Source organism: Apium graveolens, chromosome 1, assembly GCF_009905375.1.
Source record: "Apium graveolens cultivar Ventura chromosome 1, ASM990537v1, whole genome shotgun sequence".
Taxonomy (NCBI): Eukaryota; Viridiplantae; Streptophyta; class Magnoliopsida; order Apiales; family Apiaceae; genus Apium; species Apium graveolens.
In genome coordinates, this window is record NC_133647.1 from 51,807,919 (window position 1) to 51,835,037 (window position 27,119).

Sequence of the window (27,119 nt, forward strand, 5' to 3'; positions counted from 1 at the left end):
AATTTGCAAATGAATTTTTCATTCATGAAAAATTCATTTGTAAATTCATTCAAGAATAGATCTCAGATATTAACTAGTTTAATCACTAAAGCTATTCAACATACCCAATTTACCAACTAATCTGGTAAATGTGGATTCATCAAGTGGTTTAGTGAAAATATCTGCTATTTATTCTTCTGTTGGAACAAAAAATAGTTCAACAGTACCATTCATGACGTGCTCTCTAATAAAATGATACCTGATGTCAATGTGCTTGGTCCTTGTGTGCTGCACAGGGTTGTTGGTGATGGCTATTGCACTTGTATTGTCACATAGAATAGGGATTTTGTTCAATACAGAGCCATAGTCCCGTAGCTGATTCCTAATCCACAAGATCTGAGCACAGCAGCTTACAACAGCAATATATTCTGCCTCGGTCGTTGAATTGGAAACTGTTTGCTGTTTCTTGCTGTACCATGAGACTAGTCTGCTACCTAGGAATTGACAACTCCCTAAGGTGCTTTTTCTATCAACAACACTTCCTGCGTAAACTGAATATGTATATCCAACAAGGTTAAAACCAGATTCTTTAGGGTACCAAATACCTAGATTTGGTGTTCCCTTAAGATATCTCAAGATTCGTTTAACAACAACGAGATGAATATCTCTAGGATATGCTTGGAACCTTGCACATAAGCATGTAGCATACATAATATCTGGTCTACTTGCAGTAAGATAGAGTAACGAGTCAATCATACCTCTGTAGCTTGTGACATCTACCTTAATGGAGTTTTCACATGGTCCAAGCTTGACAGCTGTAGTTGACGGAGTTCTTGCTGATGTTGAATCCTCTAGATTGTACTTTTTGAGGAGTTCCTTGAGATACTTGGATTGAAAAATAAAAGTTCCATCTAACCTTTGATTTACTTGTAATCCAAGAAAGAACTTCAGCTCTCCCATCATGCTCATTTCAAATTTGCTGTGCATTAACTTAGCAAATCTCTTACAGAGATTATCATTAGTAGACCCAAATATTATATCATCCACATAGACTTGGACTAATATAGTATCATTCTTATGCTTTTTAGAAAAGAGAGTTTTGTCTATGACACATCTAATAAAGCTATATTCAATAAGAAATTCAGAGAGAGTGTCATACCATTTTCTCGGAGACTGTTTGAGACCATAGATAACCTTGAAAAGAAAGTAGACAAAATCCAAATGATCTGGATCTTCAAAACCAGGAGGTTGCTCTACATACACCTCTTCATCCAGCTTTCCATTCAGAAAGGCACTCTTGACATCCATTTGATAAACTTTAAAGTTCGAGAATGCTGCGAATGCCAGAAATATCCTGATGGCCTCTAGTCTAGCTACTGGAGCATAGGTTTCATCATAATCAATGCCTTCAGCTTGAGAATACCCTTTAGCTACCAGTCTTGCTTTGTTTCTTGTAACCACACCATCTTCATCTAGTTTATTCCTAAATACCCACCGAGTACCAAAAGCTTTCTTGTGTGTAGGTCTAGGTACCAGTTTCCAGATTTGTTGAAGTTCAAACTGATTGAGTTCATCTTGCATAGCAATCACCCAATCTGGATCAGTCAGTGCTTCTTCACTCTTCTTAAGTTCCATCTCAGAAAGAAATCCTGAGAACAGACATTCATTTTGAGTAGCACGTCTAGTTCTGACTCCAACATCTGGATCACCAATAATCAATTCAAAAGGATGAGCTTTATTCCAGACATTCTGTCTTGGAAGATTTGATCTTGATGATTTGCCTTGAAATTCATTGGGATGTTGTGTCCTACTAGTTGATCCTTCAGCATCTCCCCCTGAGTTGTTGCCAGGTTGACTTGATGATTCTTCGTCAGTAGCAATGGTATCTCCATTATTGCCAATGTTTCCATCACCATTACCTTGAGTATCATCATGATTAACAGGTTCTTCACCAGCAACAACCTCAGGTTCTTGATCATGTTCTGATTCTGAATCTGATATATCATCAAACTTCAGTTTCTCAGAAGGATCTTCAGTTTGGATACTAGGGAGTTTAGTGTCATCAAATGTAACATTGACACTTTCAGTTACTTTATGTTGATCAATGATATACACTCTGTATGATCTTCTTCCATATCCAATAAAAATACCCTCATATGCCTTTGCCTCGAATTTACCACGACGATCATCTCCATCCTTGAGCACGAAGCATCTGGCACCAAATACATGAAAGTATTTGATAGAAGGTTTCTGTTCATTCATAATCTCATAAGGAGTCTTCATGAAGTCTTTGTTGATTAGAGTTCGATTCTGAGTATAACATGCAGTATTGACACCTTCAGCCCAAAAGTACATTGGAAGACCTGATTCACTTAACATAGTTCTTGTAGCTTCAATCAATGTACGATTCTTCCTTTCTACCACTCCATTTTGCTGAGGGGTTCTAGGAGCTGAAAATTGTCTGGTAAGCCCTTTGTCTGTACAGAATCCAAGGAGAAGTGAATTCTTGAATTCTGTTCCATTATCTGACCTTATTGCTCTAACAGGGACATTAGAATCTAACTCGATCAACTTAATATGATCAATCACAACCTGTGGTGTTTCATCCTTAGAGTGAAGGAATAAAACCCACGTATACTTGGAATAGTCATCAACTATCACAAGACAGTAACATTTCTTTGACATCGAAAGAACATTAACTGGTCCAAACAAATCCATGTGCAATAATTGAAGAACACCAGTTATGGAGGATGTGTCAGTGCCTTTGTGACTTGCTTTCTTTGACTTTCCTTTCTGGAAAGCCTCATACAGTCCTTCTGGGGAGAATTCCAGCTGAGGCAGACCTCTGACCAGTTCTCTCTTGACAAGAGAATTCATTGATTTGAAATTGAGATGGGAAAGTCTCTTGTGCCATAGCCAACTCTCATCTGAAGATGCCTTTGCATAGAAACAATTGACTTCAGGATTGCTTCCAGAGTTCATGTCAGCTACGAACAGATTTACTTTCCGGATTCCTATCAAGGAGGGTTTTTCACTTTTCTTGTGCAGAATCTGACACTTCAGCTTGTCGAATAAAACATTATAGCCATTGTCACAGAACTGACTAATACTAAGCAGATTGTGTTCAAGTCCTTGCACAATATACACATTTTCAATGATAACATTACCAGCTTGCAAACAACCATATCCCTCAGTTAGACCTTTGCTGTTATCTCCAAAGGTAACCACTGGGCCAGCTTTCTCAACCACATTTGATAGTAGGGCTCTATCTCCGGTCATATGTCTCGACGATCCGCTGTCAAGAATCCACACTACCGGTTCCACCTGTTTAATGCCCTGCAATACAAATGGATTAGACCTTCATCGGAACCCAAACTTGGTTGGGTCCGGCATACTTGTAGAATTGGCCTTTATCAGGCAAAATAACATTCTTAACTTTTATTTTCTCAACTTTCTCAACGACGGGACATTTGACCTTGTAAACAGCCTTGATAAATTTCTGTTTAGGCTTAGGCACAAATGTCTCCTTTCTAGCTTTAGGAGGACTAGCAGTCTTAGACCTATTATGCTTCTTATTATTCACATGCTGACGAGGAGTAGTCTTATCACTAGAAACGTGCTTACCATTAAAATAAGCAACCATCAAATTAAAAGCACAAGACATGCAATTAGGAACACCACATACTTTATGAGAGGAATTAGCAACAGGCAAATTATGCATGGTAGGCATGGCATTTTTGTTATCCAACTCAGGTGTGTCTGAGTTAGTCTTAGTTGGTAGCAAGACAATCCCAACAGCTGGTAGAACTATCGGTATGACAAATGAATGAACTAGCAAGACAATTAAATGAACTGGCATGACTTTCGGTATGACTATTGATTGTCATACCGATTGTCATACTAATATAAAAGATTGTCTCGCTGAATTAATTTTGAATTTAAATTCAAAATTAATTCTGAAAATGCATAATATTAATTTAGAATTAATTAATCAATTAATCCAATTAATCAATAAATTAATCTTTGCAGATATAATTTATTTTCTTAATTAAATTATACGACTTAATTAATTAATAGAGAATTAATACTACTCTTGAACATCACCCATTCTTCTAAAAATCTTCTGATAATTATGAATCAATTCCACACTTAATGTTGACACTCGATGTACTGTCTGGTTCATGAGTGACTAACTTCCGTGACGTTTCTTCATGTCTTGACTTTAATAACTTGATTTTCTTCAGATTAAATCCCTGTAAATATTTGATACCCTGACGAGATCTCTATCACTTGATTAAATCCACAATCTTGATTTATATCACTGAGGCTTGATCAATTTCTTGAGCTTCTTCCAGTGAATTAAGTCCTCAAGTCTGTAGATGAACAATGTTACTTAATCCTTTGACATATATTACTTAGTGAGATCTCTTTGACAATAGAACCACTATTTACTTGTTACATCCTTATTTGAGTTGAGTTAAATCCTCGAATAAACAAATAGGCTATGACATATGCCTTTCAGAGATTGTGCATTTTTATAAGAAATTATGACCTCATACCTGATGTTACCCTTAATTACTTTAATTTCCTCAAGTCAATTTCTTCTGGCGAGCCTTTTGTTGGACACCATGAAAAAGGCAGCCCGTGAAAGCCAGATTGAGGGAAGAATTATTAATCTATCATCGGACTTGCACAGATGGGGTGTTGACAAAGAAGTAATTGCTTTTAATGAGGTCAACAACGAGAAAAGGTATGATCAGTTCATATATTTCCTCTAATTCAAATGCACCATGTAACATCGATGTGTGGTGTTTATGTAGTAATGGCAGTGAGAAATGTTGATGCTGGTGGAAAACTCAAACAAGAATTCTTGCAAAAGATGCTTGCATTGCTAAAAAAATTGAATTATCAAATAATTTCTAAACAATGCCATTGACAGACTGTTACTGAACTTATATTTTTGTTGTTGATTTTTTAGTAAAAATGTAGGTACCATACCTTCTGCCAAGTTCACGATTTCTAAAGACAACATTGAACAAGTATTTGCAGTCAACCTTTTGGGTATGTTCAGTACTGGTTATTATTAATTGCATAAATCAGATGGAGATTGTGCATTTTTATAAGAAATTATGACCTCATACCTGATGTTACCCTTAATTACTTTAATTTCCTCAGGTCAATTTCTTCTGACGAGCCTTTTGTTGGACACCATGAAAAAGACAGCCCGTGAAAGCCTGATTGAGGGAAGAATTATTAATCTATCATCGAACTTGCACAGACGGGGTGTTAACAAAGAAGTAATTGCTTCTGATGAGATCAACAACGAGAAAAGGTATGATCAGTTCATATATTTCATCTAATTCAAATGCACCATGTAACATTGATGTGCGGTGTTCATGTAGTGATGACAGTGAGAAATGTTGCTGTTGGTGGAAAACTCAAAGAAGAATTCTTGCAAAAGATGCCCAATTCTAGAATTGATGTCATGGAGATTGATCTTAATTCAATGGATTCGGTCCAGAAATTTGCTTCAGCATATATTTCTCGCAGTCTTCCTCTCAACATTCTCATGTAAGAAGGGCCTTACATTGCTAAAAATATTGAATTATCAAATAATTTCTGAACAATGCCATTAACAGACTGTTACTGAACAATGCCATTGGGTAAAACATATCCAAATTGATTCGTAAATGAGTTGAGCATGAACTAATATTTCTTATGCTATAACAGGAAGAGGGAGCTAATATAACTGCAAACTCACTTCATCTGAGACTTATAGCGACCAATCTCTTTTCAGCCAATGGTGGAGCAGTAAACTGTAAGTATCTAAGCCTTCACAGTGCTTCTTTATGAATGTGCAAAATGCATTTTTGATGTTAATAATTTTCTGAATATCTATTGCAGGGATAATGACTAAGGTTATGGTACACATACTAAAAAACATTGAACAAGTTTGTTCTCTCTCTGTTTATTTGTTCAATTTAATGTCCTATATATTTTATCCTACAAAGCGATTGACGACAAGTTATTATTGGTTTTAGGGAGCATCAACTTCATGCTATTTGGCATTGAATTCAAAAGTTAGTTCCTGATCTTTGAAATTGTTGATTTGTTTGCAGATCTTTTAGCTACTTTGCGCACTTACTGTTTGATTGATTGTTTACTTCAATATGTTAGTAGTGTATGTTTTAATAGATATGCGTGAATTTTGTTTCCATTATATGTTCTTTGTTTGTGTGATCTTAACACGATTTGTAAAAATCATCTCTTTCACTGTGTTCAAGTAATTAGATTGCTATTTTAATTATTTGTCAGACTTAAGTTGACATCATTATCGGGGTAGAAAATATTTTTCCTTTTCTTTAGTGGAATATTGGATAAGTGTGAAAGGCTTTAGAATGCCAGACTCTCGGTACTTACTATTATTCACCTTTTAAGAATTTTATAATTTAATGTTGGTATAGGTTGCTCAAAGGCCGTAGCTTTCCTGGAAAAGTTTTAATTACCAGGAGAACAGACTCGATTGATTACCCAACTTTGATGTCCCCAGGCATTAGAAGTCATACAAATCATAATTTTGGACCAAGTAATAACATGGATGATTCTGTTGAGGTATTGTTGATAGTATTTCTTTAGTACATTACAATAGATATAGTATATAGAAGCTAATACAGATTTGTATATGTTTATCAAAGCAATCTAGGTTGTATCATTTATATTGTACTTCTTTATAACTGTCTAATGTAGAAAGAAGCTCACATTAGAAGCCAGACAAACACTGATTCAGGTTATAGTAAATTGAAAACATCAACTTCAACTAATGAGAGTGCAACAAAAGAGGTCCAGAAGTGTACAATGTGTGCCAGAGCTACTAATTCTGCTAGGATACTGAAGTTTACTAAAAACTTGTCTGCACCAGCTGTCATTTTAGATATCTTATTGCTTATGATATCATATTATTAAGTCATGTGTTTTTATTTAGTTATTTAAAATATATATGTATGTATAAGTGAGCAATTTTTTTTGTGAATGATGTTGTAAGCTTTGCAAAGTTCCACACCTTCATGGAGCCATTATCTCTAAATTTCCATTGATTTGGGATTATTGATTGTCTGTGTATAAATTTATCTTACATGTTAGACATACTTGTGGCATTTTGTTAGTTTGTTTGTGTGAATTTTCTCAGAAGTTTAAGGTATTGCTTAATATATTTGTCCAGTCTGAATTTAACTCTCACCAGAAACTGACATTCATTTGCTGTAGTTTTATTTATTTATCTTTTTCTCATTATATTGTAGTGCCAATGTGCAATCTTCTCATCAATTAGATTTCTTCTTCATGTCTAGGTTATGATCTATCCCGAAGTCTCCATCTCTTTAATGCTTGGTGAATGAATGTATTTGCATGATCTTCTCCATTTTTTAGTTTTGCTAAGCTAATGCATTTGCATTCGTTAATATGTTGCTACTATATTTTGCACTGTCCCAACTCAGGCTTACTTATTGCATGGCTACGGCTATAGATATTTTGCACCATCCCAACTCAGGCCTATTTTAGGAAATACATGTTATTCTTGAGTGGGAAGACATATTTTTATTTAGTGTTTACTTTTTTGATATAACGTTTGCATGCTCATGTCAGATTTCAAACTTAATTGATTTATCCTCATAGGATTCTATGTATTAACGATATTTATTTTTCTAGGTACCTATCAACAGCAAATCTGAGGCTTCGAAGCTTTCTTTGAATCCTGAGGAAATAAAAATAAAAGCTCAAGACCTCAAGTAAGTCAATTTTGTTAGTTTGAGGTGATAGAAGCACATTTACTAGTGTCTAGACCATAAAAAAGAGGTAGCATTTCCTGATTCATTGAGTTCTATACTCTGAATTCCTTATGAATGCCCGAGAGGCCCTAATCAAAGCTGATTTTCTAAAGATAGGTTTCTGTTCTGGTGAGAAATAAAACACAAGTTTCCACAGTAATTCTCTTTTTCTAAACCTAATTCGAATGCAGTTAGCTTACCATAATTTATCATTGTCATGGTAAAATAGAATTCATTAATTTTTTGCAGGTATTACAAAGACCTACTATTTGTTAGAAGTGAGGCTGTTGCTAATGTACCCTGCCTAATCTTCCTGCCATGCTGCTGTTAAGTGTTAACATTATTTTTGCTGAAGGAATGAACTGTCTATTCACTGAGCCTTCTACATCTGTTTGTTTTTCTTAATTTTTCCTATTTAAAAAATTAATGCCATTATGACATAACAGACATGATTATAATTTTATAAAGAAATCCCATTCTTTAAAGTCTCACGTTATGTTGCTTTGAACTTAGTGCAGAGCCTTTTGAAATTTCTAAAGAATATCCGTCGAATCTGCTATTAAAGATAGAAGATGCATCAACTCAATGGCAGTCACTTGTAGTTTAGGCCTAGGGGTTGTCTCTGTATAAATGGGGGATGAGAGTTATTTAGCAAATCAAGCTTTTTGAGCCTTGATAGTACCTTAGTTGTTTCCATCAAGTCTTTAGCTTACACTATTTGAAATCAGTTACATTTTTATCTCACGACTGGTAATGTGGTGATTGCTACTAAAAAAAACTTAAAAACATATTTAAAAGCTATGTGGCGGCTTATATTGGCTATCACCACTTATAATGGTTTTGTCATATGGCTGATAGAAAAAAACCACAGCCCGAGACATCAAGGCTCTGCAACGGATTAAGCTGAAATCGTGATATGGTTATCTTTTACAACTCTCTTCTCTTTGAACGGTAATATATGAAAACAGTTCTAATGAGCTTTTATGAAACAACCAAAAGCCTGAGTGATAACATTGATTTATGTTATGGTAATTTGAACATATGCAGGGGAAACTTCACAACAATTGTTTCTGAAGATTACCCTTGCTTCAATGTATTTCCACTTAACAAAGAGTTTATGCTTTTCTCCCCAACTGTTTGTTAGTGGAAGATTAGTGATATTATCTTGGGCCTGCAAAGTAGGAAGAAAGAAGCAGCATGAAGAATATTTTCCTGGTAACATTTTCTATAGAAAATAAAATGGAAGTACAAACAATGGGATTGAAATCGAGGCGATAATACAATCAAATGTTGAAGTAATGTGGTTAAAAGAAAAGAGGTTATGATGCCATCAGATAATGCTACAAACAGAATAGATGTTAAATAACAGTAATAACTGACATGCCTTTGATGATAGAATTAATAGTAGAACAGAATTGCAGGAGTCGGCTCAGATAGAAACCACTTAAATAAGAAGTAAATATGAATCACTGAAATTATTGAACATGAAGGGTCTTCATTTTACTAATTATGATAGAGTTTTTTGGTTAGCATCCAGTTATCACTCCAACAGCTGCAAAATTTCACCTCAAAGCACTATATGGATACTACTGTCCAGTATCACCATTCCTTCTCCTATGGAAACAGCTATGAGAAATCTTAGGTACTTGACATCAGCACCAAAAGAGACTACTATTTTATCTACTCACTTGCCCTTACAGGTTGAAAGGTTAAGTTGGATGTAGTGTCCTAGATTCCAATGTTAACGTAGTAGATCAAACGCGATACTGCGTGATTGTTATTTTAAACTTGGTATCAAAAAGAAGTAACAAACAAGCAGTCCCTAGATGTTCTAGTGTAGAAACTATAATTTTACTTGGTTTAACATTCTTCAGGAACTTAAATCCTTTTAGCAGACTCCCGTGAAGCGTCTTTGTTATAGAAAATTAGCTATCAGCATTCAACGAAATCCCTTACATGATCAGGTTGAAATATGCGGAAGCTTATAGACATTATAAGAAAGAGAAGATGGAGCGCAAAGTAAGACATGTCATTTATTAGGTCCTCTCGGTGTATCAGCAATTGTGTAGGTTGTGGTGCGCAACATTCATGCACCAACTTGAGGGGATGTTGTAAATTATCCAACAATTAACATATCTTAGTTGGGGAAATAATGTGCTTGAGGCTCAGTGTTCTTTATGACGTGTTCGAATTGTATTTTTCAATCTAAAATAGATACTTGATATTTAAGAGTCAACAAGGATGTATTCGTTCATTTATTCTCTTATCAATTATTAAATGCATCTCTTTCTTTTACTCACTAGACATATTTTAAATTTTTTGCACTTGATAATAAAAAAACATAATTAGACTGTTATATGGTAAATACCTGTATAGGTTATACCCAACTACCTCAGTTATATTATATGCACTTGATTCTTGAGTTTCAATGCTACGTCTTTCAAGATACACAAAACACATTATGTGTGCGCCTGTCAATCTTTTAGTTTTTGACTTTTACATAAATTCAAACAAAGTACTAATGCTCTATTTATTTAATAAGTAAAGAAATTCATACTTTTGGGCAACAAGTAAAGGAGGGAGAAGCATGTAAGGGAGAAGAGTGAAAAAAACTGAAAATCTAGAAAGTATGTATTATCTACATTTATTTTTGTGAAGTAAAATTCAGACCTACATTGGTAGGATTCGGTTACAAATATCAATTTTTCACAAATGAAATGAAGTAAATGAAAAATATTAAAATTTAATTATGTAATTCTTTCTAATTATGTTCCTCCCGACCAAATGAAGCATAAAGACTTGAAGACTAAAACCACAAACATGCAAACTCCATCTTATAACCCATATCACCTAACCTAAGCGCCACACTCCTTTGCCTCCGCAATAGGCTTCTCAACTCAAACAATTCGCCGAACTCACAACATAACTCTAATTAAGTATAACACATCACTTAAATCCTATAAAAAGAATAAAACTGCAGAAACGAAAATCAATAAACCTCACAAATTCACATGCTGCCAGTATTTCACCATTTCACAGGCAAGCCTATGTTTCACTGGAATTGAGGCAGAATGTATTGGGACAAAAAAATTCTGTAGGTTAAGTTATTTTTAAAACCCTTCGTAGACTGCTTATTTTCATCTTTCATGAACACATATTTAATACATAGACTCATTTCTCTACTTTCTACTCTATTTACTATAGTAAGAAAATCATGTAGTGCCAGCGTTTTAGTTACTCATCTTCATTAACCGAAAAAGACATAATTTATTTACATAATTATATAAAAAAATAACTCAACACTATAGCATATTTAATATACTGCTTGATCATTTTTTTTAATTATTTTATGTTCAGTTACTTTATCACCGCATTTGACACGACTCATTTCTCTACATCCTACACTATTTGCTGTAGTAGGAAAACCATGTAATACCTGCATTTTAGTTGCTCATTTTCGTTAATCGGCAAAAGACATAATTTATAAACATAATTATATAAATAGAATAATACAATATTATACTACACCATTTTTTTATTATTTCATGTTGAGTTACTTTATCATCGCATTTGACACGACTAAATTATTTAAAAAAAATTAGGGGACCCGATTTCACCTTACTTATAATCCTGTATGCGGAGGGTATTAGCTCAATAATTTAGAGAAATTAGGAAGTTGGCTTAGTTTATGGAATATCCATAGCTAGACGGGCACACTCATATCGCATCTGTTTTTTGCATATGGCTGTTATGTGTTTTTCAAAGCTACAAATCAAGAAGTCAGCAGTATGAAAAGTATATTGGAGCGTTATGAGAAGCTTTCAGGTCAGACTATTAATCTGAGGAAGTCAACAGTGACTTTTAGTCCTAATACCACCACTGATTGTATGCAAGAAATATGCGACATTTTGCAAGTACGGGAGACAATATTGTCAGGGAAGTACTTAGGTTTGCCAATGCACATCGGGAAGAATAAAACAAATGGGTTCAACTTCTTGACAGAGAAGGTAAATCAAAAATTACAAGAGTGGAGCCAAAAGTCGTTGTCTAAGGGAGAAAAAGTGATCTTACTTAAAACGACTGCATAGACAATACCTAATTTCTGGATGAACTTATTTCTAATCCCATCTGAGGTATGTAATACGATACAAAGGCAGATGAATGCTATGTGGTGGGGGAATGGTGGTAGAAGCAGAAGAATTAGGTGGCTATCATGGGAGAGATTACGTGAAGATAAACATATTGGAGGCTTGTGCTTTAGAGATTTGAGGAAGTTCAACATCGCAATATTAGTGAAGCAGGGATGAAGATTGTTGAATGTTGATAATCCCATGGTTACGCAGCTGATGAAAGCAAAATACTATTCACATATAAGTTTTAGAAGCTAAAATAGGCTCGAACCCGAGTTTTATGTGGCGTAGTATCCTCAAATCGCAGGAAATCTTAAAGCAAGGAATTCGAAGAAGAATTGGGGATGGTGAAGATATAGATGTATGGAAAGAGTCTTGGTTACCCTGTGTTGAGAATGGGTACATCACGACTAGTATGTCCCGAGAGGAGAAGGTGAAGGTTGCAGGATTAATGCAGGTCAATGAAAATGGATAGGACGAGGAAATTTTGGAGGATATCTTCAATGATAGAGACACAGGTCTGATAAATCGTATTCCATTATCAGTAAATGTTCAGCATGATTCGTGGTTCTGGTTCCCTGAACAACTGGACTTTTTACTATGAAAAGTTGTTACAGAAAATTAGTTGGTGAACAAGTTGGCCCCCAGGCACAATTTTGGAAGAAATTATGGACACTAGATCTCCCTAGGAAGGTGAGAAATTTTATTTGGAGAATTTGTCGAGATGTAGTACCTACAGCTGTTGCATTAGCGGGGAAACGTGTTCAAATTGATACCAAATGTTCTTGGTGTATGCTATCAGATGAAAATAAGAACACGTGCTGTTTGGATGTTCATTTTCTAGAGATGTTTGGTTGAGAATGGTTATTTAAGAGGAGAGTATTCAAAAGTATCGAGTGTCTGCGAAAGAGGTGATCTCTTCTTTATTTAGTACATGTACCACAGAGAAGATGTCATGGATAGTTATAATATGCTAGAACTTATGATATAGAAGAAATGGCTGGGTGTAGGATAAAGTAACGGGATCAGCCTTTGGTGTTCATGCAACAACGATGAATTTACTAAATGATTGGAAGAAAAGTCAAACGAAGAAGTTAAGTCACAGATATGTAGTAAGCCAGAGTGCAAGAAAGTGGTCATCACCTCCACGTGGATGGCTGAAAGCCAACATCGATGCATCAACGTTTGCAGCAATGGACAGGGTAGGGGTAAACTGTGTGATCAGGAATGAAGATGCAGAGTTTTTTTATGCCAGGGCCCATAGGATCTCAGCAAAGTTGCAACCAAGGGAGGCAGAAGCATGAGGATTTAAAAAGGGTTTGTCATGGGCTAAAGAGTCAGGGTTTAAAAGGTGTATATTCGAGACAGATGCCAAAATGCTAGCTGATGCTTGTAATGGGATGAAAGGTAGATCGTTTTTTCACACAATTGTCCTAGATTGTGTCGAGTTGTTTAAGCACTTTGATGATGTGCTAGTTAAATATGTCCATAGGTTTGCGAATGCTGTAACCCATACATTAGCGAGAGCTACTAATTCCATGTCAGACTTATAGCTCCGGATATTATTTCTGATGTATTACTCATTAATTTGATTTAACGACAACAAGTACATTTATTTTTAAAAAAGAATTATTTAAAAAAATTATTTTCTTATCGTAGCTATAAAAGATTTTCCCTCCGATTATATTTAACAATATTCCACTATTACGTTTTGACGTGACAGTTTCCCTGACATAACAATAGGCCCAAAATTAGACATAATGCCTGTTTGGGGATTCACATATCCACCATGTACGGGATGAAAGCCCAATTTGGTTTATGGTTGACTGTTTGGCAACATGCATACTGAGCTTTCATTTCATCAATATATGATCATATGTTGAAAGTGAGGAGACCGGTACATTCTGGTCATTTTCATTCTCAGTTTAGTTATTTTGAAGTTCAACTTTGTTTATCAAGTAGATTATGTTAATTTATTTTATTTTTAATATATTTGTTCTATTTAGATTTGTTTACAATTTTCTTTTTACATTTATTAAAATAGGGTGTTCGTGTTTTGTAGAAAAGACGAAATATATTTTATAACTTTTAGTTTTTTCAAATATTTTTGCTTAAAATTAATCTTTTCAAATAAAGTTCATGTATTAAATAATTCTAATAAGCAAATTTTTAATTTTTTCAACTTATAAGTTCCTATTTACCAAATACATTGTTATCATATAAATAATTTTTACATAAAATTATTCAAACACATTACTAATTTATGAGTTACGATCATATCACTTATATACTTATATGACATTTTTAAACTTTAAGTCATGAGTTACATTATTTAGAAACATGACTGCTAAATGCAGTAAAAGTTTGCTCTGTGCAGTAATGGGAGATTACAAATTTAACCTCATCTAGTTTGGTGTGAAACCACCAACGTTGCTCTGTTTTCTGTGCAATTAAGAATATTTAATATAGATGTTACTCACTGTCATTCACTTTCTATATTGAATAATTTTATTTTTATGAACTTCAATCTAAACGAAAATAATTTGTTAGTCCCTTTCTTTTTTAAAAATTTTAAACTTCATATAAAATTTATCATTTGACTTTTCTAGCCCATTCTAAATATTTTGAACGAATAGTGAAATTAATTATTTTAAAAAAATAAAATTTTATGTACATTTTAGTATAAATTATATACTTTTATTCAGAAAAATAAAAAATAAAAAAATTATTTTTGTTAAATGGTCAAAACACTTCGAGGTTTGTCCATAAAAATTAAATGTTTAAAATAAAACAGAGGGGTAGAAATTTCATTTTAAATTTATATTCTATATCTATAAATAGATTAAGTTTTAACTTTGAATTTATTTATAAATAGAATTTTAATTTTTTTAAAAAAGTTAAATTCTTTTATCTATATCATAGTTCACTACGATAATTTAAAGTATTTACAAATTTCTCTTTCCCCTATTAAATTTTTGTTCAAATTATTTTATTAAATTTTTGTGCAAATGAGTCTAGGCAATGATTTTTATTTATTGATTGTGTATTTTATTTACTTGGTTGTCTACTATGAGCGATAAAAATCACATAATCAAATCCCCAACCCAACTCTAAATATGTAATTTTACACTATTTTGGTCTAAGACCTTTCTCCAACCCAACTTTAAAAATTATACCGTCAAAATTTACCTCAAATTTGGTGTCACACTAAATTTTTGTTATTTCTATGTTGTCATTGTACATTTTATTAAAATAAATTTGTTTCATTTTTATCCAATCACTTTATTATTTTAACCTTACTTTTGTAATTAACATCTTAAATTTAAATTAAATTATAAATTATCAACTTAAAATATATAATTTTGATAAAACATATTTGTTTTATAAAGAAATGTAAAGTATTGATTTCAAACTTAATAGCCTTAAATTCAAAACTATTTTATTATTATAAGAAAATATTAGTATTAAAGTAAATTCAAAATTAAGTCGATAATATAACCGCTTGATAACACATAATTTCTAGGATTAATATTAGAAATAATTAACAGCAACAATAGTCAAAACATCATTTAATAAATTTGAAAAATATTTAATAGATATGAGGATGGGGTACTAATTTCTTATTGAAGTAAAATTTTACTGCATTTAGCGTAACGCTTTAGAAACCCCAACCATGCCCGTAGCCCCCATCGAATAAACCAAAGATGTTCGGGTCATTTCAATTTAGTGTTTCCCTCCGTAACAAAACCCACCACTCGCTTCACCGAACGCCAAGTGCCGCCGGAACATTCTCCGCCACTCTATATGTCTGCTATCGTGCGCCGTGCGCACACTATCAATCAGGTTCTTCATTTAATTACACTTCCTCTCTTTCAATACACACATTATACTTACACATCAATTAGATATATATCAACTCAGTCATCGTCAATTAATCAAACATTTGATGTGCTTTCGCAATTTGCGCCACTTAATAACTTGCCCAACACTGTGATTAATTCTAACGAAAGGCGAAAAATCCTGTTAGGGTTAGGGAGAATCATTAAAACAGAGGAATGTGAGTTTCTGAGCTTGTTTTCGATGAAATTTTGTCCGTATTTACTCGTCAAGATATTGAGGTTGTCGGGTGATCGAGAGACTGCATTTTCGTTTTTTAAGCTCTCGTTTTGTGATGATTCGGAGGGGAGTGTGTTTTCTTGTTGTTTAGCGTGTCATGTTTTAGCGAGTGAGGGGAAAAGGTATTTGGTGCAAGATATGATTACGTGGATTATTTTGAAAATTGGAGGAAGTAGGTGCGGGCAATTGGTTGAGTGCATGTGGAGAGGGCATTGGGAATATGAGTCGGATTTTTCGGTTCTTGATTCGCTTATGCGTGCTTTTTCTAATGTGGGGATGGCGGATCAAGCAGTGGATATTGTAGGGAAGATGAGGGAGATTGGATTGGTGCCGAGTTTGTCTGCTATTTCTGGTTTGTTTAGGTTGTTGTTTAGAGTAGGTAGATATTTTTGTGTGTGGAAGTTACTTAAGGATATGATTAGGAAAGGTCCTCGGCCTTCTAATTATGTATTTAATACGATGATACTTGGATTTTGTAGAAAAGGGTTTTTGAGTACGGGAGAGAGTTTGTTACATGTTATGATAAAGTTTGGATGTGAACCTGATGCTATTACTTATAATATTGTGATTAATGCGTATTGCAGTAGGTGTAGAATTCCGGAGGCGTGGAATTGGGTGGATTTGATGGTTAAAAGGCAATGTCCCCCGAGCATGGTTACATTTAGCACGTTAATTAATGCCTTGTGCAAGGAGGGAAATATAGTAGATGCAAGAAACCTTTTTGATGGAATGCTTGAGTTTGGTCTTGTTCCAAATACTACTACATACAATGCTTTAATGGATGGTTATGTCAAGGCTCGAGAAATTCGTCAGGCAAATGTGCTTTATCTGGATATGAGAAACAAGGGTGTAGCTCCTGATGGTGTGACTTTTAATACTTTGATTGGAGGTTACTACAAGTACGGGAAAAAAGAGGATGCAGACCGTTTGTTTAGGGAGTTTTCGGAATCAGGAGTGGTTCCAGATCATTCGTTTACTGATGTGTTGGTTGCAGGATTATGTTGGGCTGGAAGATTACATGATGCCACTGATTTCTTAAAGAATATGCTTGAGAAGGGTTTGCCTCTTAGTGTGATAGCTTTTAACTCAATTATCAGTGCTTATGGAAAAGCAGGTTTGGAAGACAAAGCTTTTGAGGTCTATGGTATAATGTTAAAATTTGGCATTCCTCCTTCATCTTCAACATGTAACTCTCTACTCATTGGTTTTTCAAGAATGGGTAGGCTAAAAGAAGCTGAAAAAATAATGGATAAGATGATGCAGAATGACCTCCCTGTCAATAAAGTGGCATTCACTCTTCTTTTAGATGGGTATTTTAAAAGAGGGGACATGGCGAGCGCTCAAAGTTTCTGGGAGGAGATGGTTAGGATAGAGGTGGCACCTGATGCTGTTGCTTTTTCTGCCTATATCGATGGACTATCAAAAGCTGGTTTCGTTGATGAAGCATATGATGTGTTTCTTCAAATGTCTAGGAGAGGGCTGATACCTAATAACTTTACTTATAACTCTTTGATCGATGGGTTCTGTAAATGTTGTAAACTAAACGAGGCACTGAAATTGATAAGACAGATGAGGCAAAGAGGTCTTCTCCCTGATATATTTTCTATCAATATTATAATTAATGGGTTTTGCAAGCAAGGAAGAATGAAGTCTGCTATCGACACTTACATGGATATGTACCGGTGGGGGTTAGAACCAGATATTGTTACTTATAACACGTTGCTCAGTGGATATTGCAAGGCTTTTGACAGTGTCAATGCCGACAATCTTTTAGATAAATTGTATACTAGCAGGTGGGACCCTGATATTTTCACCTATAATATACGAATCCATGGTTTTTGTATTAGTAGACGAATGAATCAAGCTGTGATGTTGTTAGATGAACTTGTTACCTGTGGAGTAGTGCCGAATACAGTGACCTACAACACTATTATTAAAGGTGTTTGTAATGATATTCTAGATCGTGCCATGATCTTGATTGCCAAATTGCTCAAAATGGCCTTTGTACCGAACATTGTTACCACAAACCTGTTACTATCTCAATTTCGTAAGCAAGGGCAACCAGTAAAGGCATTGATGTGGGGGGAGAAACTGATGCAGGTTTGCATTGAATTTGATGATATAACATATAAAATACTGGAGAGAGCAGATTGTGATTCGCAAGAAGATGCTGAGTTTATAGAAGTGACACCAGATAATTGTCTCTTGTTAGACACTCTTATGTACATTAATTATGATTATTTCTGTAGAAGCAGGCCTTGTAATGAATTAACTGACTATTCTTTAAAACTGATCGACTACCAATCTGCTGGATCCTTAAAATACTTAAAGTGACAAGCTGAAAGCTTGATTTAATATTGTAGAGCGACAGTTCTTGTTGGTTAATTGACCAGTACTTGAGACCTGAAGTTGTTCAAAGAGCGGACAAAATATTGATCCCATTACAATTAGGGTTTGGTCTGTTTCCAGCCTGAAGACCGTAATAATCTGAATTCCAGATAAAATGATACATCAAGTCTGTCCTTGGTGAAATCTGGCATGCTTCAGTCAGGTGTTTGTTTTCCTCTCACTTACCAAGTATTTATTTTTTGTGTGAATTTAATATTCTGGCGGTCCTTTAATTCATTTAGGATGTATAAGAAGGCAGTTTGCACTTAATGATTGCATGCAGTGTGTTCTAGGTACTTGGGAAAAATGTCATGTTCTAGTTACATCTGTATACTTTTATTTTCTTGCAGGAACTCGGGGACATAAACCAAAAGAAAATTAATATTATGATTCAGACGAGGACTCAAAACAAAAAGTTGCTGGCAAGGAAAGATGGTGGTTGATATTTCCCTCAGAAGTTTTCTTCTGCTGCAGATGTGAATGATGGAGGATACTGTGTAGTGCTGGCAAATGCTAAATTCTGCATAAGCGAAGTAGTCCAGGTGCTGAAATCTTTTGTGTTTCAGTTGGTTAACTGCTGTATCTTATAACCGATTCCCTTATATTGTTACAGAATTTTATTGTTGGTTGAGTCACGAGTACTATCCAGCTATCCATGTGATTTGGCATGGGGTTGATAAATCTATGATTTAACATACTGTACTGAATATTTTGGATATGTGATGCTTCAATGATTTTGAATTTTAAACAAAATTGTGGAACGCGTGTGTGAACTAAGCTGTGGAAGCTGTTCTCATTTTCAGGGTTGATTTGCATGCGTTCTTTTTAAAAATGATAATTATTTGGTATCATAAATTTCATAAGATGGTGGCTGAGTTTGGTCTAAGATACAAGCAAACCTTCGAGCTGAATCATGTCCAGCCATCAATAAGACTGAAAGTCTGATGTAGTAGGTAATCTCCGTTTCCAAATCTGAAGAGGTTATTATCCTACGGGATAGGACTAACCGTCAAAATATAATTTTAAATGGGTATTATGTTATCTTCCTAATGATGAATATATATTGTCAGACTTGTAGCGTGATTGCATCTTGCTCACAATCTCATATGCCAACCAACATATTGCAACTTCCAGAAGGTATCACTAATTTCTGTTTTTGAGCTGGTTCTTGATCTTTTATAAAAAGGGAATCGAAGGGTTTTATTGTTTACATATCCTTACTGACTTGTAAGACACATTGACAATGTAATTAGGTGTGTTGATAAAGCTGTGAATAGATGGATAAAGGAACTAATGTGTTAGATGTGATAACCATTTTACTGTATGAACTATAAATGCATAGCTTGCATCTCTTTTTATCTTAAAGATGTATGCTTTTTGTTTTCTGCATAAAGGTTACTCCTGTCCCCCACGGTTTGTAAAACACCAGCTGATATAAATGAAATATCTGACATGATATCTGCAAGGAGGTGATAATGAGAATACTATGCTAGAAGTCCGGTGTACAACACTAGGCCAGTAAAATGGGTTCTAAACAGAATCCCATTGAAGTTGTATTTTAATTGCTACAACTATTTTATGGTGAAATGGGTTTGTTCCTTTGTTTAATATATTATTAGCGAGCAGAAAAGTAAATAATATGCTGGAATTTAGGATATTTTTATTTTCAATTTCTTAGTCGTTTGTCGTTTCATGTAACATGGTCACTAGTAGTCACTGAATTTTAGGAATTTGATCATGGATATTTGTTCCATATTAGTGCCTACTTAATTTATCTAGTCATTGTTATTTGATGTTTTAAACTCATAATTAGCTAATATAAAAGCTTGAAGAGTAATTTTTTTTTATGTAACATTGATCATTATTAAGCCTCTCATTTTCCATAGAAATTCCAACCACAGTGGCATTTACAGCTCTTGTTCTGAGAGACATGTGATTGGGTGTTTTTTTAATTAAATACCAATATCTTTGTTTTCTTCTTCAGCGGCTTCTGAAACTCAGTCTACCACACTGGTACCACCAGTCTTCCATGGTTAAGGTTATTATGTCTAAGCAGCAAGGATGGAGGTGAGTGCCATTTAGGAAGCTTTAATGGAAGTATCTCCACTACCTGCAAATCCACAGATGAAGAACTCTTCGAGAACTCAAGAAGTCAGGAAAATGTCTGGCAAGAGGTATATTATTTGCTGCTGTCTTTTTTGAAATGTTTATGAGAATCATGACAATGAAATAAACTTTTGAAGTATGGGATTTCCTGAAAAAGGACTAAGAAAGAAATGAGAGGATTAAAGGCCTATTCCCGGATTTTTTTAGAAATTACAAGATGTAAAAAGAGAATAAATGAGACCCCAAAAATGTTATTTCTGTTTATTCAAGGAGCAAGGAACTAATGGGTTTGTTTAATATCAACTAAAATATAAACCATGATGTTTGATCGAGTAGTTGCTGAAGAGCTTTACTTTTATTAAATCTTCGGCACCTATTAGGTGGGGGAAAAACAATTCCTATCTGGATGTAAGATATGCGGAAAGGAAACTTCTATCTGCACTTAAAATGGGCGGACAGACCCAAGACATCTTCTTGTACACCTTAAAATCACAAAGGGTCAAATGAACTTGCAGATTCTAGCCTTTCGATATCTTATTCAATCGATCAAAAGACTCACTGAGCTCTCGCACACTTATGTAACATTTGTGTGTGTGTGTGTATCAAAATTCCGCGATGGAAACATCTAATGACAATGAATTATTCTGTTCTTTTTAGAGAACTAAAGTTCACCTGTCTGTCAGAAGTCACTCTAAACCAGTCCAAGTGCCATCCTGTTTCACAAAAACATATGGTACCTGATCCATTAGCATTGACTTTCCTCCTAACAAGCAAAATCATCTAATTCCTTAAGGAATTTTTTTTCCCACCAGTAAAGCAGAGTTCTATCAGTTATCTCTTAGGAAGTACTTAACTGTTACAAAGTATTTCAGAAGAAGTAGAAAGAAGCTATGGCGTTGACTTCCAGAAATTTCAAGAAGCCAATAGCAGGAGAGGAATTTGAGGAATAGCAGTCTACAGTAAACAAAACCAATCAGTATGCAAATGAAGGTTTTTTTGCAGAACTCTACACCTTATCAAAGACACTTTCTGCCAACAGAAACACCCAGAATTATGATATGAGAAAACATAAATAAATGCCAGTGCGGATCCTATATCTGTTTCTACTGTGGTATAATGATTTGAATTAACTTTAGAGATAAGCTGCCTGTTTGTATAAAGCTCTGAATCACGGATCAAATACTGAATTAGGACAAGAAACTCATCATCGCCGAATTAGTACAAGAAATTCGTCATCATACCCATTGCACAAGGCTCCCCCATACTGGCTTTTCCTCTATTACTTCTAAAGAGGTTTGTTTTTGTGAAATTTTTATAAATAAATGATATTTGGTAAAAAGTAAACTAAAAATAAAATAAATAAGTAAACCACAACAAAACTATCTTATTATCTGATTCCATACACATAAAATACTACTTAAGCCTTTTTATATAGTCTACGCATATAGTTAACCCTATCCTCTGATCTAAAATTTCAAACACAACTTTATCTAATAATTATTCAAAAACTATTTCTAACAACCTCATCAAAATAAATTCAATCAATTTTGAATTATTAGTTTCAACACTCCCTCTTAATTCAAAATTTTAAAATTTAACCCATTGATGTACTTCTAATCACCACCACTATTGTTGTAGAGCACTTCTCTTCACAATTTTTTCAAGGAGCACTTGTCTTCCTAATTTCTTGAAGGAGCACTTCTTTCCTTGTTGACCAGTGATATACTTCCCATCACCATTGAATCAATTCTCTCCACTAGTCCACTTTTTTCATCGTGCACATAATCACCAATAACTTAAAAAGGTATTATTTGACACCTTCAGACACATTTTTCGTGAATCTCTAGCACCCATACCATTCGCTTTCTTTCATTTCTTCATTCATATGCAACTATTTTCTGGCGCTCAGTTACTCAATCGAACACAGCTCGGATACCATGTTAAATTTTTATAAATAAATGATATTTGATAAAAAGTAAACTGAAATTTAAATAAATAAGTTAAATGGAACACAAAGGCTACATGGATAGCCATGAAGTCAACATTCTTGCTAGCAACAAGCCTCACAACTGACAGCCTTAAAACATAGTACAGTGAAAAAGAATGCTAAATCATCTGATATTGGTGGATTATGTATACCAACTGACCGTGACTTGTACAGGAAACAGTTTGAGCCTTTAATTGATGGCTGCTTTGATGTATACAATAAGAATGGAAGAAGCAAGCATTTAAAACTGCACTTACTGGAAAAGAAGATAGTTTCTTGTGATGCAGTTGAGATTTCTGGTACTTCATTTTTATTTACATTTACAAGGTCCATTTTTTAGTGTTCAGTGTTTGTACTTTCTGGTCATAAATTTTTGCAATTATTTTGAGTTTGGTTGATTTATGCTGGATATGAATTACCAATATTTTAACAATCTTCCACATCTTATATTTACGTTTTCACCGGTTTACTTCTTTCCCTTGTTGATAATAGGCATGTTTTTAATTGGACTGATATGCTCCCACGTTATTCTTATACTGCTGCTGGTTTTGTTTGACAACTTTATACAGATCTGAAGGGTTAATTTCTATATATAAGGCAGTTATACGATAAAAACCTCGATGATTGTAATCTCGTTACTTATACAGTTCTAGGATATGGTTATTCGTAAGATATTGAGTAGAATGAAGGTCACCCAGCTTTCTTGATGTTACATGTACATATGAATAAGAAGACCGCAGTTTTATTTGTCCAGTTTTGCTTTCTCATGGTACAGAACTACTCAAGTGTAACTTCCACCTCTATAGGATGTTTCACCTATTCTATAGATAATGCCTTTTAATTTGTGGTTGAAAATGCAACATTTACTACAGATGGACAAATCTGGCCCCTTGACGAAACAGCTTTCTAGGTTACTTTTGCTCTCTGCATGAGCATAAACCCTCTTTTACTGATTCCACCAACATGTTCACTTAACTTGGCCAAGTGTGCAATTCGCCTTTTCGCTGAATCTGATACTCCTTGACTTCCTTGTTTGTTGTTTAGTTCTATTTCTTCATAGTCGGTGAAATCAATTTTTTTGTTAGAGGGGCTTCCTTCGCCTGAAACTTGAATAATTTGTTTTAAACTTTCAACCACCTGACTCATCATTGGACGATTCTTTGCACTCTTCACTAAGCAACTATCAGCTAACTTGGCAATTTTTTGAGCTGCAGTGAGGGAGTACTTACTTTCAAGTCTTGGGTCCATTATCATACCAAATTTCTTGCTGTCAGCTGGATAATGTTTGATCCATTCTAGAAGCTGTTGTTCTGATTTAGGTCTGTTTCTCTCTAATGACCGCCTTCCGGTTAACATTTCATACAACACCACGCCGAAACTCCAGACGTCGCTCTTACTGGTAAGATGTCCTGTTTCAATGTAATCTGGAGCAGCATAACCAAATGTTCCCATAACCTATTTAAATAGAACAAGTTAACATAAGGCACCAAGAAGTAGCCATCCTATAAACTAAGTTATTCAGTCCCTTTGAATCATGAGGCACCAAGTGAACTGTATAACGTAAGGCATCAGGATATTTACCTCTGTTGAGACATGGGTATGCTCACCAGTTGGCCCTTCCCTGGCCAACCCAAAATCTGAAAGCTTCGGCTTGAAATTCTCGTCTAATAGCACATTTGATGCCTTAAAATCTCGAAATATCACCTGAACAGTTGTGACAATAGACAATAGGTTACTAAACCCTCCTACACTTTTCTTAATCAGTAATTACATTAGAATAAAAAACCTCAAACCTTGTTCAGTGTAAAGACAAACCTGTACTTCCAATTCTTCATGCAAATAAGCTAATCCTTGAGCTGCTCCTAACACTATCTGTAATCTCTTTGGCCAGGACAGTGTGGCACATGCCTTACTGAATAGATGATCTTCCAGGCTTTTATTAGGCATAAATTCGTAAACAAGTAGTCGCTGGATCCCTCTTTCCCCATCTACAGCACAATATCCAATAAGTTTGACAAGATTTGAGTGTTCCACAACACCGAGAAATTGTACTTCTGCAACCCATTGTTTATGACCCTGTAGAGTTTATTCAGAATACAGCAAGTACTTGAGAGGAAAATTAGTAGGCAAATAGTCAGAACCATTGTGCATCCTGCGTAGATTAACTAATCTCTCAATTTAATAAAACCAAACGTCTTTGCTTCTGATGGAAAGAGTTGCTACTACTACATTAGTCAGCTGGTATGTCCTAATCTACTAATATTTAGGTTGACACATTATTATCAAGTAGTGTCGAGTTCTAGGTCTCCTATGATTTCATAACTACTAAAATTTTCAGATCTAAAGCAAGTTAACTGCTTATATTGTGCCTACCTATGGCCTGAAAATCATTGATGCAGTCGTAGTAACTGTGATAGCTATTAAGAGTTTAAGCTCATACTTCTTTTAAATTTTAACAAAAGATGATTCATGAGATCTTGAGCTACAAATGTTCCTAATGCAAAATCAAATAAAATTAATTTGCAAAGCTTAACCCAACAAATATCCCTCTCTTTTTAGTTGTAACATGGTTCAAGTCACTGAGGAAGCATGTGTTCATAAGCATTTAAATTTTTTTAATTGATCATAACCAAATAACAAAAGAAACAAACAATATTCAGGATCATTCATCAAGTAGGCAGAGATACCTGAAATCCATCCCTGTTGAGCTGTTTAATTGCAACCGCAATCCCTTCACCCTTCCCTGCAACAGGTTTGATTGTACCTTTATAAACGCTTCCAAATCCACCTTCTCCAATCTTAAGTAACCTACTAAAATCATTAGTTGCTTGTTTTAACTCCGAATACGTAAAGACCCTCAAATTCATAGCCTTTTCTTCGTACATTTCCGGGATGCCACGGGGTGAAGTGGTTGAACCGGAAGATTTTATGACCCTCTCAGCAGCTGAAGCACTTGAATGGATTAAACTACTTGTATTTTTGAGTATAGGTTCTGATCTTTGTCCTCTACTAGTTTTATCCTTGAAGTAATGAAAACACTTCATATCTTTGCCTTCTCCTGATAGAAAGAATGATGAAGCACAGGTAGAATCAGGTTGAGGAAGTAAACCAAACTTGAAAATGTAAAAGTCACACACATGCACTTATTTATATATGAAGGGAAAGAATGTATGGTGGACGTAGTTGCCAAATATGGTAGCAGGAAGAAAAGGTGACAGATGAAAATAGAGGCTGAATGACCTTTGGAATGATTGGTTTCCTGTTTTTGTTCAACTGATTAGACTTTGGAAGGATATTTGACGCGGTTAGGGAAGGTAGACCAAAATCATCTTCACCAATGTTTCTTTAAGCTTCACGAGACAAAACTAACACAATACTTCATTGTTTAGTCACACTCTTCCTATCTTACTGTCAAGTATACATGTATTTATATTGATATATGGTGTCAGTGGGTAATTAGTATTTACACCCTGTTCAGTTCCTTGGCAGAGCATACTTCTTTCTTGTAGATATTTAGTTACATTTTACTCTAGACTTAATTTCTCATTCACATAAAAAATACTCCCTCAGTCCCGGCCAATTGTTATCGTTTCTGAGGGAGTTTCCGGCACGCATTTTAAGATGAATAAAAAGTATAGTTCTATAATTTTTTTTTTAATTTCTTTTTCTGAATAAAATTAGAATGTTTAAACTTTTATTCAGAAAAAGATTTTTTTTAAAAAAAGTTATTGAACTATACTTTTTATTCATCTTAAAATGCGTGTCGGACAATCTCTCAAAAACGGTAACAATTGGGAGGGATGGAGGGAGTAAGTATTATTTCTTAACGCGGAATTATTTTTAAATATTCATCCCGAAGAAATATAGACAACCATCTCCATCTGCATTATTATAGATATAGATATTTTAAGTTCATCTGTTGATGCATACATTTTCTTTCTTACAGTCTTGTTCTTCTGGAAGAAAAATAAGACAAAATATGTATGTTTGCATACACTGGGCCGTGTGATTGATAGAGACCCAAGTCCCCCAACCATATTTACAAAATATTAAGTCTCTCCCAATTAATTAAGTATATGATTAAAAATAACCAAGTCAACTTGGTTGAATTTTGAATAATTGTCCCCATGCATATGTATGTTTTATGTAAGACTTTTCTTTTTTTATTTATTTATTTTTATTTATTTTACCGGGAGTTTTAAGTAAGACTCTGAGAAATGGCATTTTCGAGCAACTCTTATATCTACAAGTGTGAAATTGACCAAGATTCCTTTGTGTGCTTAACATGCAACACAAGGGTATAGGAAAGTGTTGTAAATCTATGTATTAAAGTTGAAGGTATCTAGTGTTTTTTTTTTCTGACGAGAGAATTATTTTTATTATTTTTTCCAAAATAAGAAATTATTAAGAGGAATGGAATGTATAGTAAAAATTATATATGGGCGTTGTTGAAAGTTGACATGGAACCGTAGTCAAATGTAAATCAGGTGAAGTGTCTTCTTGTTAAACGTTTGGATTGGAGCAGCCACCGAGCCACAAGTAAATTAAAAGTCAGTAAAATGGGATATTATTGGAGTCAGAGATTTAATG

At 34.4% G+C, this 27,119-nt stretch overlaps 2 protein-coding genes across 3 annotated transcripts; one reads left to right on the forward strand and one right to left on the reverse strand.

Annotated features, from left to right (window-relative positions):
- Positions 1-15,611: 15,611 nt before the first annotated feature.
- On the forward strand, positions 15,612-22,911 carry LOC141663809 (uncharacterized). Of its 2 annotated transcripts, none has more exons than XM_074469637.1 (6): positions 15,612-18,599; positions 18,787-18,978; positions 19,240-19,389; positions 19,507-19,573; positions 20,421-20,610; positions 22,704-22,911. In XM_074469637.1, the coding sequence occupies exon 1, from the start codon at positions 15,737-15,739 to the stop codon at positions 18,380-18,382; it is 2,646 nt and encodes an 881-aa protein (XP_074325738.1). In that variant the 5' UTR covers positions 15,612-15,736; the 3' UTR covers positions 18,383-18,599; positions 18,787-18,978; positions 19,240-19,389; positions 19,507-19,573; positions 20,421-20,610; positions 22,704-22,911. The 2 variants fall into 2 exon arrangements, with proteins under 2 accessions (XP_074325738.1, XP_074325745.1); XM_074469644.1 differs by having other exon boundaries at positions 22,711-22,911.
- A 340-nt stretch (positions 22,912-23,251) lies between these two features.
- LOC141663822 (putative serine/threonine-protein kinase PBL19) lies at positions 23,252-25,919 on the reverse strand. The gene is made up of 5 exons (XM_074469653.1): positions 25,770-25,919; positions 25,217-25,587; positions 24,345-24,605; positions 24,111-24,233; positions 23,252-23,984 (listed from the first exon to the last, which is right to left on the reverse strand). The coding sequence occupies exons 2-5, from the start codon at positions 25,571-25,573 to the stop codon at positions 23,436-23,438; spliced, it is 1,290 nt and encodes a 429-aa protein (XP_074325754.1). The 5' UTR covers positions 25,574-25,587; positions 25,770-25,919; the 3' UTR covers positions 23,252-23,435.
- Positions 25,920-27,119: the final 1,200 nt, after the last annotated feature.